The sequence below is a fragment of the Marmota monax genome, unplaced genomic scaffold, assembly GCF_021218885.2.
Source record: "Marmota monax isolate L192 unplaced genomic scaffold, Marmota_monax_Labrador192_F-V1.1 WCK01_AAM20220418_F8-fsc00052, whole genome shotgun sequence".
NCBI lineage: Eukaryota > Metazoa > Chordata > Mammalia > Rodentia > Sciuridae > Marmota > Marmota monax.
In genome coordinates, this window is record NW_026693473.1 from 11,938,433 (window position 1) to 11,955,385 (window position 16,953).

Below are 16,953 nucleotides of genomic sequence, written 5' to 3' on the forward strand. Positions count from 1 at the left end.
TGGGGATTCCATGGGTTTTACAGGTCCCTGGGCAGAGTCAGACAAATAATATGTGTGTTTGTTGAAAGTATCCAGGGTGCAGGATGCTAGATATCCCAAAAAGTCATTTCATGGTTTAAATTCCTTTTTGAAAAAAAAATAGCAAAACATGTTATTTTCCCATCTATTTTTAAAAGAGTTCTTGTTGTCAGCTTTTGTGGAGGAGGGGATCTTGGGCTTAGTCTGGGAAGACTGGTAGAGCCTGACAGATGGGAATGAGGTACTTACTGGCCCATCAAGTGGGCAGTGTATCTTTGAGTGACCTGTCTGAGGTTCTAGGTATTTGTTCAAAAGATGGCCAGGTCTCCTGTGAAACTTCAAGAGGTTCACTTTTGTAGATTATCACATAGTTACAACTCAAATTACTGGGCTTGTTCTGGCGTTGATCTCAGTACTGGGGGTTGGTATAAAAGTCTGGTGCTCATTATCCTGAATAGGAGTTACCAACCTGAATTCCCAGAGTCCCAATAGGGGGATAGCTTCACCATGACAAAAGAAGTGTTTAATTACAGGTAAAGAAAGAGGAGCCTGAAGAAAACAAACATTCATTTGCAGGCTTTAATGACTAAGCTGCCATGCCGTTCATTACCAACAAAAGCATGACTTCTTCATGAATTAAGAGGTGGTTGCCCCTTTCCTTCTTTCTGCCACTTTCAATCCTCTATTCTCAGTCCACTGTTACTGGAGTGGCTTTACAAGCTCAATAAGCATTTTACTAAAACAGAAACCAGAAGACATGGGGTCTTCTTTGGGGGTCCCTTCATTTTACCTGCATTGTTTCTTTGGTTTTTATAGTTGTAATGTCAGACCTTAATTAGAATTCATATTTTTATATGGTCTCATACTATCACATTGTAATTCATTTGAAGTTCTCAAAGATTAAAATTAGGGTACAATTTTTTTTTTTTCATTATATAGATGCAAACCCTGAGACCAGGTATTCTGTGACTTTCTCATGACCCCAAAGGCGATTGGAGTTCAGATTTGGGTCTTCTGACTCCAAATTTGGAGCTGAGTATGCTACATCAGAAACTGCTGGTCAGCCAGGGAGCTTCATGCAAAGGCTCCCCTCAAGTTGTTTGCTGTGAGGTTAGCTCCCTGTGTGTTTCTCTGACATGGCCTGTTGTGTGGGATTAGGTGAGCCCGTGGAAGAAAAATCATTACTGAAGGTCTGCAACCACTCAGGTCAGAGGATTCAAACATACTCAAAGTGAATAGAGACCCATAAAGGGACCTAAAGATCATTTAATTTAACTGCTGGATTTCATTTATAAGGAAAATGAAGTCCACAAATTACAAATTGAATTTACTTAATTCAAAAAGATAATGGATAGCTATTGTTTAGAATGCCTAGTTTCCAGTTCAGTTCTTTTTTCATTAACCTTCTTCCTCATTCACAATTTTCTTGTCACTTCTCTTGCTTCATAGAATTGCTTGGAAGAAGACGTGATGATATTGGCATGCTCAATTTTGGGCAATGAAATGGTGGTTCAAAACTCCTCCCATAGACATATTATAGCCACAGAACTAAACATATCCAGTCCTTGACTACAATCCCTTTTAGACCTAAACATGAATAAATGTGTTCTGTTTAATACACACTGCCCAGCATTTTGCCTGAAAGGGGGGAAACAAAAAAGACATTCTTGGTAAATATGATTTGAATAAATGGCAAAGATGAAGTTGACAGGCATGAATTCAATGATTGTCCTTCTGAGGTTATTATATCGCTATGTCAGCGTTCACATGATCTCCATCTTGCCTCAGTCAGTTTTTTATCACCATAAGCAGCATTTTTCTTTTTCTCCTCATTTTTATGAAATAATTAGGGCTATAAATGCACTAGAATAATTTTCACCCAACACCAGAAACCAAAAGATGGTGACTCTGTGGAAACTAGATTGTTGCTGGCAGCCAACATCATAATGAGAAAGCTTTAAATATTTATATTTAGCTGATGAACAAATATCCAAATGTGGTATACAAAAGCCAGTTTGATGATAGTTATGTGTAGGGAGTTTTAAAAGTGAAGATATTTGGTTTGAAATTTTTAAAGAAATATGCAGGATTTTATTTATTTAGTTTGGGTACTGGAAAATGACTTTTGCAGAACTGGGGCTCTTCCTTGGTGAAGTGTTTAGTTAAGGTGAAATCTGTGTCCCCTCATGCTTTCCAATGACCTCTCATGGTCATGAGGGGTTTGCTGGTACCAATAATTCTCGTCTAAGATATTATTTTTTTCTGGCTAAATTAGATCAGAATATTAAAACCCAGGAATTTCTGATGGATATTTGACAGACAGCAGAAATAGAAGTCTTACACTGCCTGATCATGGCTGCTGGAAGCTTCTGAGGAATTACAGTAGCATTTTGGCTTAAAAAATGATTCTAGAACAGGACCATAAACTTGGTAGTATCTTGTAACCATACACCAGCTGCAGAAGGGAGGGGAAATAATTCACTTATTAGTGTGTCTCTGTATTTTTCTAATCATAATTAATATTTATTTATTTACATTCAATACTGATGCAAAGTATTTTGGTTCTGCTTCTGGAAGTATAGATATGTTACTGAAATGCCCCCCTTACAAATACTAATTTCAGTTTATATCATCGACATTTATGCATTTACTTACATAATGTGTTTCACAAATTTGCAATTGTGCATTTTATAAACAAAATTAAAATTTGAATAATTATTTCATTTTTGTTTTGCAGAACCCCAGCTGAAAGGAATTGTGACAAGGTTATTCAGCCAGCAGGGATATTTCCTGCAGATGCACCCAGATGGTACCATTGACGGGACCAAGGACGAAAACAGTGACTACAGTAAGGAACATTAGCTTCTCGAAATATGATTACAAATCAAATGCATAACCCAGAGTATCTTATATTTTAAACATGGCCAGGCTCCCTTTTGAACTATTTAACTATTAGTGAGCTAGTGTCTTTCCATTTATCCTTCTAGCCATGGATTCCCTACACCAAAGAGAAAGTGCGGGAGAGAAGTTATGTACTCATTGAGGAGATAGAAGGCTTGAAGGTGTTTCATCTGATCAATAGATGAAAATTTCTTCCAATTGCAGATATTTTCATCAGGGTAATGATAAGTACTCATAGAAACAATTCAGATATTCTAGCACAAGATGGTGTTTAGGTCCTGGAACCAAATAGTGAATATAAGTTATAATTTTTAGAATATAATTTCTGGAAGGTAAAAATTACTTCTTAAGGCAAACATTGAATGCACACATATGTGTATTATATGTTAAATCATTTTGGTTAAAAGTAAAATTAAATAAATAATATGTATTTATATATTATGATTTTTTCAACAGTATATATAATAGTAATAAGATGATAAAGATTGGTATATCTGACATGGAATTTTAAAAATAATTTTTGAGCCTGGTGTGGTGGTGCATGCCTCTAATCCCAGTGGCTCCAGTGTCTGAGGCAGGAGGATCACAAGTTCAAAGCCAGCTTCAGCAACTTAGCAAGGCCCTAAGCAACTCAGGGAGACCCTATCTCTATATAAAATACAAAGAAGGGCTAGGAATGTGGCTCAGTGGAAAAGCGCCTAGGTTCAATTCCTGATACACCCCCAAAGAAAAAATTGAAATAAAAGTACCAAGTATTAATATATTGATAATAAAATCCCTGGAAATAGTTTTTAAGTAGTTTAACTTTACAGCTGAGAAATCAAAGTATGACAGTGTGTTTGCATTTTAGAAAAAAATTCAAATACAGGCTTGAGTCAAGGATGATATTTCTCATATATTTCAACTTCTTCATAATCATATACAGATACCTCTGGGTAAATACATATTACTCTAAACTTATTCTGGATGCTGTATTTTTTGTAAGTTTATTTATATTAACTTTTAGATCTTTAGTGTTGGACACATAGTAAGTATTCATTAATATCTGTGCAGTAGAGTTGGACTCTGAGGGATGTGATTTTTGAGGTCAAACTGAAAATATAAAAAACCTTCTCAGCCAATGTAGGAAAACTGATGTTTTACAATAATATAGCCTTTAAATTAATCATAAAGATTTGAGGAATGATTCAAAGTTCTTAAAGTGTCAAGATACTCTCATTCACCCCTTCTGAATTTTCTTTGTTTGCTTAATATTGCACATTACAAAATATGAATTACAATAAAGAAAAGATCTTATTATGAAGAATTTCAATGCAGTTTTCTTGCTCTCAGTTTTCAGCAAAGTAGTTGATTAGCTTATTGTGTTTTGCATTGTTAGTTTGTATTTATGTGAATCAATTCTTTAAATGATTCAAGTTTCCAATTCAGTATAGAAAAATAAGGGTATTCTTCTTTCCATGTAAGATTGGCATCTACTGCATCTGTACTTGAATGTTTAGGGAGGATGTAGGGAGGATTCAAGTATAAAGGAATCAACCCACAGTTTAGCTGTATCACCCATGTTAATTCTGAGATATACCTACTTCACAGTTTCCTTTTAATCAAATGAGGTGACAGGAAATGATAATTATGTCAATATTCTCTATCTGCATCATCCTCCCAGATCTTAAAAAATTGAAAGATTATAAATCAGTGAAGATAGATTTAATCCAGAAGTAGACAAATTGCCATACTCAGTTCCATAGGGTGCTGCCTTACACCACCAGCTGTCCTGCAGGTGCCTGGCACTTATCAGGTGGCAGGTGGAGAAGGATTGGGGCACAGGTATGGGATCAAATGCATTCAAGTTATTCCCTCACTGTTTCTAGAAAAATAATTGAAGGTGTTTGCTGTACTAATGCTGTGTCAACCACCATTGTAAAATCCATGCCAATATACCTACTATACATACATACATTTATATACATATACTTTTGTATATATTTTTATGTATGTATATATTTGTGTGTGTGTGTATATTAAATTAATGACTGACACGTATGTACCCTCCACATACCATACTGAAGATGATGGATGATGCCTTTCGTCACTGCTTTTAGCAAGTGTCTGAACTCAAAATTTAAACCAATTTTTTATTGTGATGAACTCCTGCATACCCTTTTTGATAAATTGTTCTTAAAAACAGTTTACATGTACAAAATAAAAGGAATAATGTACATTTAATATGAATACACATTCAATTTAACATTAATTAAAAATTTCAATACATTTGAACTCCATGTATATATTATATATATATGTATAATGTGTACTTACATCTTTTATAATATTGTTATATATACTTTTAAACTTTTTATAAGTGAGAACATTGTCATATATATCCTTTATGTACTTCAGCCTTAATATTATAGTGTGAGGTCTGTATAGGTAATATACTTTATCTGCTTTATTTTTGTAAAATATTTCACTGTATGCATATATCTAAATATAGCTATTCATTCTTCTTTGACCAATATTTTAAATTTCTATTTTAAGACAATTAAAAACAGGCCACCAAGATCTTTCTTTCATCTCTCTTTAAAAAATGACACGCATCTCACCTTGGCACTATGTGTTCTGATATTCCCCTCAACAGTGTTAATCATCTTTCCATTACTGTAATAAATACCTGTAAAAATCCACTTAAAAAGAAGAAAGATTTATTTTGGTTCACAGTTTTGGAGATGTCAGACTATGACTGTTAACCCTATTCCTTTGGGCCTGTGGTGGCACAGTACACTTTGGTGGGAGCATGTGGCAGAGGAGACTTCCTTACCACATGGTTGGGATGTGTAAGAGAGCAAGGAAAGGCCAGGGTCCCACAATCCCCTTCCAGCACATGCTCCCAAATGACTGGAAGACCCTCCCAACTAGGCCTCAAGCCTTTAACACATTGGCCCTTGGGGGACATTCCAGATCCAAACTATGGCACTCATGTTACTTCTTTGCATCAGTGTTGTGAGCACTTGGCATATATGTTATTGTTATTTATTTGTTTATTTTTGTCCCAAGAACATGCAAGTTCCACAAGAGGAGAGATTTTGTTTTGATCTTTCATGTGTATTTAGAATGACCGCTTCTACTCAGTAGGAGTGAAATGGATGAATTAATGAATGACCGTCTCCCCATGAATATGTGAAAAAATTTTTTCTAGGTTATTAGCTAAATACTTTTCCCCACCCACATGCTTTGCAGCTGTTTCTTTCAAAATCATTTTAGATTTTAGAAAAATGACAAAGTAATATAGCAAGTTCCTTTACATACTCTCCTCCCAGCTTCCTGTAATGTCAACACGTCATGTAACAATACAATTGTCAAAACCAGGAAATGAACACTGTTAAATGCTATAGCTATTTCTTGAACTATAACCTTCATTCAGATTTCACTTTTTCAAGTGTACTGTATTCTGACCCCTCTCCCACAGATTTAATAAAAAGCTTCAGATGAAAATAACTTTTATATATACTTTTCCTGAGTGAAGATCAGGGATAAAAAATATCAGAGTGATATTTAAATCCTACTCATGTTTTTTAATAGAAAAATTATAAGCCTCTAAGTTGTTAAAATGCCTTTTCTTTCTCCACTTTGTGTGGGTGGAGAGTAAAAGCAGTTGATTGTTTGAAAAAAAAAATCTTGTTACTATGAGCATCTGTCAGAAATGTGTTGTTTGGTTCACCAGATATCATTAGGTCCAACTAACTTTACCATGGTATCTTGCACAGAATTGATAAAGGCACCTGTTCTTTTGTTCATGAAGAAAAGACTAATTGCATGTAATTGAGTACAAACACAAATGGGTTTGTCAGCAGTAACAGATAAAAATCTCTACAAATGTAATGATAACAAAAAAAAATTGCAGAACTGTGTCAAAACCCTGGTACAAAAAAGACATTTGCAGTTTGGAGGGTATTAATAGGAATATTTTACATAAAATTGAAAAGCTAATTATTCTGCTCCACAAGCTACCAAAGAAGAGACATTTGAAGAGGTTAAAAATGCTAGGAAGACAACAATGAAGATATTTTAACCAAATGTATTGTTCTCCTCATCTGAACAAAGATTGCTAAGAGCCCTTTGACTGTGGAAGGGGCTGCCTGATGAGTTAGTGCTGTGGTTAAACTGGGGAGAGGTTTTCAAGAAAGCCCCTGGGGCATGGAGGGAGAAGCCCTCGGTGGCTGGAAGAGTCTGAGTTCAGTGACTTTTTTATTTTTTAATTTATTTTTTTTGTGGATGTAGATGGATAGTACACCTTTATTTTTTTTTTATTTTTTATTTTTTTGTTTATTTTTATGTGGTGCTGAAGATCAAACCCAGTACCTCCCACGTGCCAGGCAAATGCTTTACCACTGAGCCACAACTCCACCCCCAGGGTTGAGAGACTTTTAAAGTCCCCTCCAGTTATAAGGAGTTTCTTTTGAAACACATATTGAATAGGTAAGATAAGTGTACGTGACAGCCAGGTGCTGGCTTGGCAATCTCACAAAATCAGACAAGGCCACTGTGAAATGTGGATCAAGAAAAAAAGCAAAACCACTCAGGAATCACGTGGTCAGAACTACAAAATGACCAAGTCTTTCTCTATCATGGGCTATGTGAGTGGCCACTGGTGCTTTACCAAACCTGGCTTTCCCCTTGCTGCTTTTCTTGCCTTCTAGATAAGATTATCAAAATACCCAACCATAGAATCACACCTACCTTTTCAGAACACCAGTCTGGAGCAAAGGCACAGTTCTCTGAGCTCTCCCTCAATCACCAAACACACCCAAAGCCTCTGAGTCTTTTCTTTCATCCTCTTGCTGAGATGCTCCTGCTTTTGCCATGATGTATGATACAGAGTAGATAATCTTGTTACAGAGTAGATAAACCCAATTTGGTCAATCACAGTTTTGTTTCTGATATTTTTTTGGCTATAAGGTGTTGACACAGTCAAAACCAATTTTCTTTCTTGAACCCCTTCTACCACCTGGCCACATTTTTGGTATGTTTTTGAACATATTCTGTGCATTTGTCACTTTATAAAAATTATTTCTCTCTCTCTCCCCTCCCCCATCTCTCTGTCACTCTTTCTCTTGTTATCTTTTTATTTATAATGGATCTGCAAGGTTTTCCATATTGATACATATATAATGGAATAATTTAAGAACCTAATTTGCTATTGATGCAGATTACAATTCTTTCTAATAGTTTAAAAATGCAAACAGTGCTGTAAACCACGTCTTTGCACAGAAGTAATTTTTCATATGTGCAAATATATTTACAGGACGGATGCTTAGTGGAACTGCTAGGTCAAGGATATATGCCTTTGTTATTTTGAAAGATACCATCTAATTGCTTTTCATTACATGAATGTACATTGAGAATGTCTGTTTCCTTATCTTCTAGTCAACACGGTGCTACAAAATTTGGAGTTTGATGATACCTTAACACAAAAATAATGAATTTTTCTCATCGTGAGTTAGTTTGAACGCTTGTTTACATAAGAGCCATCTGCACTTCTTTTTCTATGATATGGCTGTTTATATTTGATTCTATAAAATGTTTGTTTTATCATTTGTAATAAATCTGTATGTAAAAAAATTGCTCTTTGCTATGAGATGTATATTTTGGCTCATTATGTTGTCTTTGATGGATTTTGTGTGTGTGTGTGTGCCATGCTTCATTGCATTCTATTGTAAATATGCTTTTATCTTCTTAATTTTTCTTTCCAATTTAAAAAGACTGCTAGTTCCAAGATGAATTCTCCAGTTTTGTTTTGCTAATACATTCTCTCATTTTTATACTTAATACTGAATTGATCTGGAATTTATTTCTTGGGATCTTTTGATTTGATTCTAGACCTCTAATGGTTTATGTTCCTATAAATTGCAAATAAAAGTACAAGTATAAATATATTAAATTTCTATGAGGTCAGTATAAAGAAACATACTTAAAAATAGTCTCTGTCTAATTTTCAGAAATTCAGTGTAAAAATTCAATGTAAAAATCTAGTCATCTAGTTAAGTTTTCTATACAATACCAAACATATGATGTTTTGATACAGCAGTCACAAGTATATAGACACAGTCAAAGCTAGCAGAATCTAGTATTGCTAAACTTTGATCAGAAACACCATCCAAATAATTAGTTGGAAAAATTATCAAGGAAATTTTGTATTTCTTACTACAGCAGAATACAGATACTGCCCAAAATTATAAAGAAGTTCTCTGTCCTTAACAGGGTGTCTCTCTGGCCAAGAAGTTCATTTCTTTCATGTACTCAAGCATATGTGTTATAGTATGCTTGGGAAAGTAAGGGAAATAATATCCTATCATTAGGTATGCTGTTCCATACCTAATGGTAGGATATTATTTTTTTCTTGTGTCATCTGTATTTTAATAATATATCATGAATTTGTACGTGAGTTCACACGTACTCTATTTGGATAGAAAAAAAGAAACACATATGTTATCCTGCTGATTTTCTTTAAGCAAGGTTATAATCTTGAGCAACAGTTTGGTACAGGTGTTGATACTTATAGAGTGGCATGTCTTCTGAAGAGCACAGTTGATCTTCAGCTTTAACTTATAAATTAATCTATTTCATTTGATTTTTATAAATAAAGGTAAAATGTACTTTGATGTCAAAATTCAGAAGGTGTCTCAGGTAGTTGTCAGAAATCTATGTTTTTGTTGACTCTTACTTCTAAAGATAGTGCCTCCAAATAATATTTGTGCAAAGCTTGAACAAGAATCAATCATTTCCTTCAGTAGTTTACCCCTGTCACAAATCATAACAGAATAAATTGCTCATAATTTTTAAATCTTGGTTTATCACTTTCTTCTTAGTTTCAAATTTCATTTTGTTCTTAAGACTTCTACCCCACTACCCTCCTTAGACTTCTGGTCAGTAAAGCAAGATGTTATCCATTTGAAATTATTTCTAAATTGCTCTATAACTATTTATAGGTATGTTTATAAGCAGAATACACAGTGGGTTAAGAATGTTGCAAGAGCTACATAACCAATTATATTCCTAGAAGGTGCTAAGTAGTCTTTAGACCCTTTCTGACTCTGTGAAGTGACTGGCACTTTAACCTTGGACAAGTAACATAAACTTTCTCCAGTTTAACCAAGCTTAGATATGTACAGAGTTGGAGGAATAAAGAATCTCCAATATTATAATAGCTGTTTTTCCCCCTTTACATATAGAAATAAAACGTATGCCCAGGAAAATGTATTGACCACTTCCATTTCTTTAAATACCATTTGTTCTGAAAGGTATTTCATTGTTAGATTGGGTATCTTCAGTTGTCAAGTTTGTGTGTGAAGATCCAAGGAGTCACACACATACGTGAGAGACCAATATTTGAATCCAGAATATCAGACTTGAGATTCTGTGCCTTAACCTCTCCATTTCTTAATTCCCTCATTTGTTAAATGAAAATTATAAGAGTATTTAGATCACAGGACTGTGTAGATTAAATGGGTTAATTGGTGAAAAGTGCTTAGAACAGTGCCTTGAACACAGTTATAAATGCCCTTGGTAGTTGTCAGCCTTTTCTGTAGAGTGAGAGAGCCCTTATTTGCAAGAAGCTCACAGTGCCACTCTAACAGAAGTAGAATTCTTCATGGTGGCCATCATTATATGAAAGCATTTGGAAGTATTGACATTGGAGGGTATTGAAGAATACCATATATTTTTAGGTCTTGGAGTTTTTACACATGGCAATTCCTTTTAGTTGGAATGTCTTCACCAATCTTAGGCACCTGGTAAGTGCCTTTATCCTTCAGAACCCCCCTCAACCCTTATCCCCTTCATAAAAGGCCATCTCTAGCAGTCCCCCTCCACTGCTGTTCCCACACAAAACCCCACATAAATAACGCACTTTCCGCCACTGTACTGGAACCCTAGGCATTCATTTACAGCTTCACAAGTTGCATTCTTCTAAAGTTCCTTATCCACATTTGTGTTTTTCTGTTACTTCTTTATTCGCTCTTCTTTCTAGTACAACAGTGGTTGTTTTCCAAGATCCCAAACTGTAGTACCACAGATGTGTTTCACTTATATGGCACCCTTTAAGGGGAAATATCCAGTGGATTTAGGCATTGGATGCACCTGCTTGTTCCTGTTTCCCTCCTACCTGCATAGGTTCTGAAGACTGAGTTTGGGGTACCTGTGAGTCTCATTGAATATTTGCGAAAAATAAATGAACACATCAAAGGAACAAAGTGCCTCTCTTAAATATCACCAATTGTAAGACACAATGACTTGGGCTGTGAGTCAGAGAGCCTGATTTCCACTCCAGGTCTTTCTCTAATTAGCTGTCTGATCTTTTTAAGTCATACAACTTGGGTGCATCGGTTTTCTACTCTGTAAAATGAGTTATTTGGAAAAGATGATCTCCAAAGTCCCTAAAAGATCTAAAATTTTGCAAGCCTACAAAGTGACAATGATTTTTGTTTGTACCTTTGAAATACTTTACAAAAAAGGGATAAAATTATAAGATCAGATTAATGTTTTGCATCAAGTAGAAAACAGCAGTGAATTTACTTCTTATTTCAATACATATACTGATTTGAACTACTTTTCAATACCCTTTCCACTACCTAGTCCAAGTTCTTCCCTGTTTGGATTTGAGCTGCAATTTTCTCACTGAGCTTTCCACTGAAGGCTTCCCCCATTGAGTCTGTTTTCCACACAGTGGCCAGAGTGACCCAGTTAAGGCATAAAGTGAGATGGGTTCTCTCTGCTCAGTCACTTTCATCACACACCATTAAGGGGAAAATCCAGATTTTATCCCATGAGCAATAAAATTTTATATAACCCCATATAGTGTTTTTATTCTCTCTCTTCCTTCTGCTGGTTCCTTGCTGTTTTCCTCAAGCACACCAACCACATTCCTCCCTCAAGGCACTGTAAAAACCTATTCTCCTCTTCTGGAATGGTCTTTCAAATATCCAATAGCCCAGTCCCTCATCTTAACACTGTACTAGAAAGTGAGATCTTATCTGGTTAATCTATATAAATCTTAACCCCTATGATCAACAGTCTGCCTTGGCTACATGGACATTTTTTTCTATAGAACTCTTACCGCTATCTGCTATACACAATTATTTTAGTATTTCTCTCCACTACTAAGGTGTTTCCAGATGCCACTGTTTATCTCATTCTATACTTACATGTTATTTATTTTAATAATTATGACATTCTCTAAAAGCAAGATGAATTGCCTATTGTCTTTGAATATCCTTGCCCCACCTTTCCTTCTGATTTCTTTAACTGGAAGAACTGCTTTCTCCTCTGAACAAGTCGTATATCTCTTAACACATTTATGTAGTTCGATATACATGTGTATATGACTTACTTCCTTTAGGTTGTGAGCTCCTTGAAGACACTGACTCTGCTAGATATATTGCTGCACTGGCCTATAATAAGGACTTAATAATGTGTGAGGCTTTAATGGGTATGGAATGTAAATTAATAGTCACGATAGTATGATCAGCCTACCATTTAAATGGAAAGGCTTAATTAGAACGCAAGCTTCACTGGAGCAAGAAGCTTTGCATTTTGCACTGTTGTGTCTTCCAGTGCCTAAATAGTACTTGACACCTGTTAGATATTCATCATTTGTTGGATAAACAAATGGAAGTGAAAAATTTGGAGAACAATCCCATCAGTGAATATGGTTGTGTGGGGTTACACCTGGCTTGAAGGATTAATGCAAATTGGATCATGCTTATATTTTGTCACAAGAGTGACAATTTAAGAGCATTCAAAGAAGGAATAAGGAAGCAACTTTCTACTTTAAAAACAGGAAGAAAATTGAGTATGCTTCATCTGGAAAAGTGAACTGTATAGTAGTAATTGTAAAACAAGGCACTCTTTTTTTTCCCCCTTAAAGTCAGAGCAGGGGCTAATATTTTCTTAGAAGTTGGCTTATACATTGTAATTCATGAAAGCATTTTAAATTTTGGAGAGAGTAAAACAAGACACTGTTGAACAGTGTTGCATATATCTTCAAAGTGATATGTGAATATATATTCATGGTGATAATTACAGAAACATCATTTTCTGAAAGTGTGTTAATGGTACATTTATCTATAAAAAAAGGAACCAATGTTTTATTATCATCTAAGACCTGGAATCTAAATTTAAGCTAAAATGTTGCCAGAAAAGGAAAATAAATACTCAGGTGTTTTAAGAATAAAATAAAGGAGAAGATGTCTCTTGAGGTAGTGGAAAAGAGCATTAGAATTTTAATGAATTGGAGATTATTAAAAGTCCATTGAAATATATTACCTTATTTTGAGGCTCTGAGATTGGAGTTGATTTATTCAAGCAGAGTAAGTGTAACTCAGTTCTAGGCAATCTAGATCTTGAGTCCTTTTCTCTGGACAAGTTACAACTTGCCAGTTTGTATGGATTTACCCATATGCTTAATTAATGGCAGTGACATTTGTTTTATGTTAGTGGTTCGATCAGGTATTAAGTATGTAACCACCAAATAAATAAGGGATACATCATAAATGTGTGTTCATGTGGGATAATTTTCATGGAACACTACCATGACATATAAAAGAAAGGATTATATATTTTCAGTGAGAGATCTGGAAAATAAAAAGCTTACCTATGAGCCAAGAATTGTTTTTTAACCTATGAGTTTGGGGCATATAGAAAACAACAGCTAATGTTTACTGAGTACTTTCTAAACATTTAGTATAGGTTATAAAAATTTTATAAATTTTAGTCATTTAAGTCTAATAGCATTCTAAAACAGGTACTATAATCAATCTCACTTAGAAGATGAGTAAACTGAGATTCATGAAAATTAAACAATTATCCCATGGGTACACAGATATTAAGTGATAGATCCAGGATTTGAACTCAGAAGGTTCAATACCAGAGTTCCTTGGTCCAGTCTGCACTGCATCCCCAATTTCTCTTTTTATTTTTTGGTTCATATTTCCCAGTGCATGTTGAACATTTCCTTAAATCATACCTATGCATTCTTCTGACAACACTTTTAAAAAGTATTAAGAAGGAACTGTGAATTATTTATAGGATATTTTTAATATTCAGCTAAACATTGAACTTGAGAGAATTTTTCTTCTTACGTGGGATACTTGGAGGCTTGAGGTGTGTTGTAGGATGTGTATGTTTGTATGTGTGTATATATACATTTTTTTTTACATATTATTCAGCAGCCTAGCTAGAGTGGTACTGAGCAGGCATCCAGCCAAACTCTAGTGAGCCTGCACTTGGTACATCTGCATTCCCTGACATTGAGACAGAATGCAGAACACATATCCATGTAAAAATGTCTGTACAGCATTATTAAACATATTTCATAGTATCATAGTTGAATTTAAAAAAAAAATCCCAGAGAGCTTCTCCTTGCTCCCTCCAACTTAGGTATTGGTGGAATATTGTATTTGTTGTTTCTTTAGCATGCACAATTTCCTACACTTGAGGAAGCAGTGTAGTGTTATGAACAGCCCATGGGATTTCAGAGACAATATCCAGCCATGGATATTTGTATGCATTTCTTCACTTGCACACTTGGGCTGTACAAAACATGGGAAATTAGGTTGGCACTTTGAAACTGTAGTTTCTGTAAAATGGGTATTACACTGAAGAACTTGAATTTGATAATGTCAAACTTACCCTCAGGGAAGGAAGTACTTTGGAAGTCTGTAAACAGAAGCAATGTATGCTGGCTGGAGTGTGAGCAAGAGTCATTTCAGGGAATATGGACATCATCAGCAGAGCTCTTATGTATTGTGTAAGAAGTTGTTTGAAGTTTCAGTGCTCCTTTAGCGCTACACTGACTTTTATCATCTTTGGGAGAATTGACCAAAGCTTAATTTAGACAAAACTCAACCTTGTTGCCCTTGGGATTTCCCTCTGAAGGATGGAATCATATTGTCTCTTCTCCGTCTTCTACACTGCTGATGATCTGAGCAGGGAAAGTCCTACATTTCCTGTGAAAAGGAAGATGGCCAAAGTTTCCAGAGCAATGGCTCCAAATGTTTCATCACATTAAAAGCACCAGGTAACTTTAAAAACTCCTGAAACCCAGGTCTCACGCCAAAACAATAAAATCAGAATCTGTAAGGACAGAACCCTGGCATCAATATTCTTTTCAAATGACCCAGATGATTTCAAAGAGCAGTCAAATATAAAAACCGTGACTTATTCTGTGTTGCTTCTCATAGTTAGCTTGCATCAGAATCACCTTGAGGGCTGGTGAAACTACTGCTTATTGGGCTTTACCAACAGAGTTTCTATCTTAGAAGGTTGGAGGGTGAGGTATTGGACACTTTATATCTGTAATGAGTTTCCACTCTGAGAACCACTACTCTAGAACTGTGCTGCTCAAACATCAAATGCATAGTTATCTCCCAGAGACCTTGTTAAAATGTAAATTTTGATTCAGTAATTCTTATATGGGCTCTGAGATTCTGCCTCTCCAAATCACTCCTGGTGATGCTGATGCTGTTCTCTTTGAGTAGCAAGGGTTGGTCCACTGATTGGTAAGGTTTGAAAAGCATCAGCAGCACCTGGGAGCTTGTTCGAACTACCCTCGACTCTTGAGTATGAAATTGCCTTTCAATGATGTTGCACCCTGGAATCATTTGAGGAGTTAAAAATATTGATCTTTAATCCCAGAGGTTTTTACTTAATTGATATGGGTGTGACCTGAGCATCAGAATTTTTGAAAAACGCCCCAGAATATGATATACAGTGAAGTTTGTGAACCACTGAGCTAAATTACCTTTGATGTTTTCATTTCAGTTTTTAATGTTTGCATTTTAGATTTTCGTTTTTAAAGTTTTGAGATAAAGTTATACAGTAAGAAATTTATTTTGAAGTACAGTTCAGAGCATTCCATTCTTTCATTAAATGTTTTGTGGCATTTTATTGTGAAAGAAGGACCTCAAGCTAGAGGTGATAAGTCAGTGGCACAAAGGGTTCCCCTTGTGCCTACAGCAGACATCACTAAATTCTCCTAGGACTCATTGCCTTCTGAAGGCTTTGTTTCTGGGAGCTATTACAAAATGCTTGGGCTTTCACATATGCCTACCATATGCATGCTTCATTTTCATCCACACCAACAGACTGAAGGCCAACCTCATTCTAGTTCCAGATTGCAAAAATGAATTTGATGTTACTCCTGCCTCCTATCTGTCCCTAGGGCAGAGGAGAATGTTGGACTTTTACTTAAAATGAAACTTAATGTCACTGTGATCAGAAATGTCACCAGATTTCAGACATCAGAGATCCCTCCAAAACATGGTGCTCAGCAAAGTTTGGTTTTTAAACTGAATCTTGAAGAATATCATCAAGATAAATAAGATTTTGAGAAGTGAATTTCAGATAAGAAGGCACAAAATCACATACTGGAGAAGGCTTCTGCCATGTTGGGGGAAAATATGCTGACTAGTTTGGATATAGATTGTTGGCAAGTGTTATGGGGTCATAGTTCAAAGAGCCTTAACTGACATTTGGGAGAGTTTGAACTAGGAAAGAGAGAGCTAATATAACTTATTGAGCAATTGCAGAAAGAAATCTCACGACATTATAGTCATTCCTTTAGGATCCACTTAGTATTTTTAGAATGAGGCAGGTATACATTCTTGTTTTGGTAATCAATGATAATGAAGAACAAAGTTCTAATTAAACATATCTAAACTAGCTCAAATAAATTTACCTGTATTATTTGTGTGTAATTATAACTAAGAACAATTAATGGGTTTGTATTTTCTTTGTAAGAAGTTTGTGCATGACTGAAAATTCGTTTTCATGATTCCACATTTCTTCATTATATTCTATTTTTTATTTTTCACAACTTAACTACTTGCATTGTGTTTACTAGAATTTCTCTTTTATTTCTTAAGAGGAATAATGTCTTATATCTTTTGCCACTAGAACCTCAGTTCACTTCTCAGCTTTTCTACTGGCTGACTTTATGACCCTGGGAAAGTTCTCTGTTTTGTAAATATGAATACATAAAGC

At 35.2% G+C, this 16,953-nt stretch overlaps 1 protein-coding gene across 4 annotated transcripts in view; it reads left to right on the plus strand.

The window, feature by feature from the left end:
• Window positions 1-16,953, plus strand: part of Fgf12 (fibroblast growth factor 12) — a 513,569-nt gene that overhangs the window by 322,632 nt on the left and 173,984 nt on the right. For all 4 annotated transcript variants that reach the window (XM_058583579.1, XM_046458017.2, XM_046458016.2 and 1 more), the window contains one exon: window positions 2,756-2,866. In XM_058583579.1, the coding sequence (XP_058439562.1) occupies window positions 2,815-2,866 (52 nt within the window). In that variant the 5' untranslated portion in view covers window positions 2,756-2,814. The remainder of the gene's footprint in view (window positions 1-2,755; window positions 2,867-16,953) is intronic.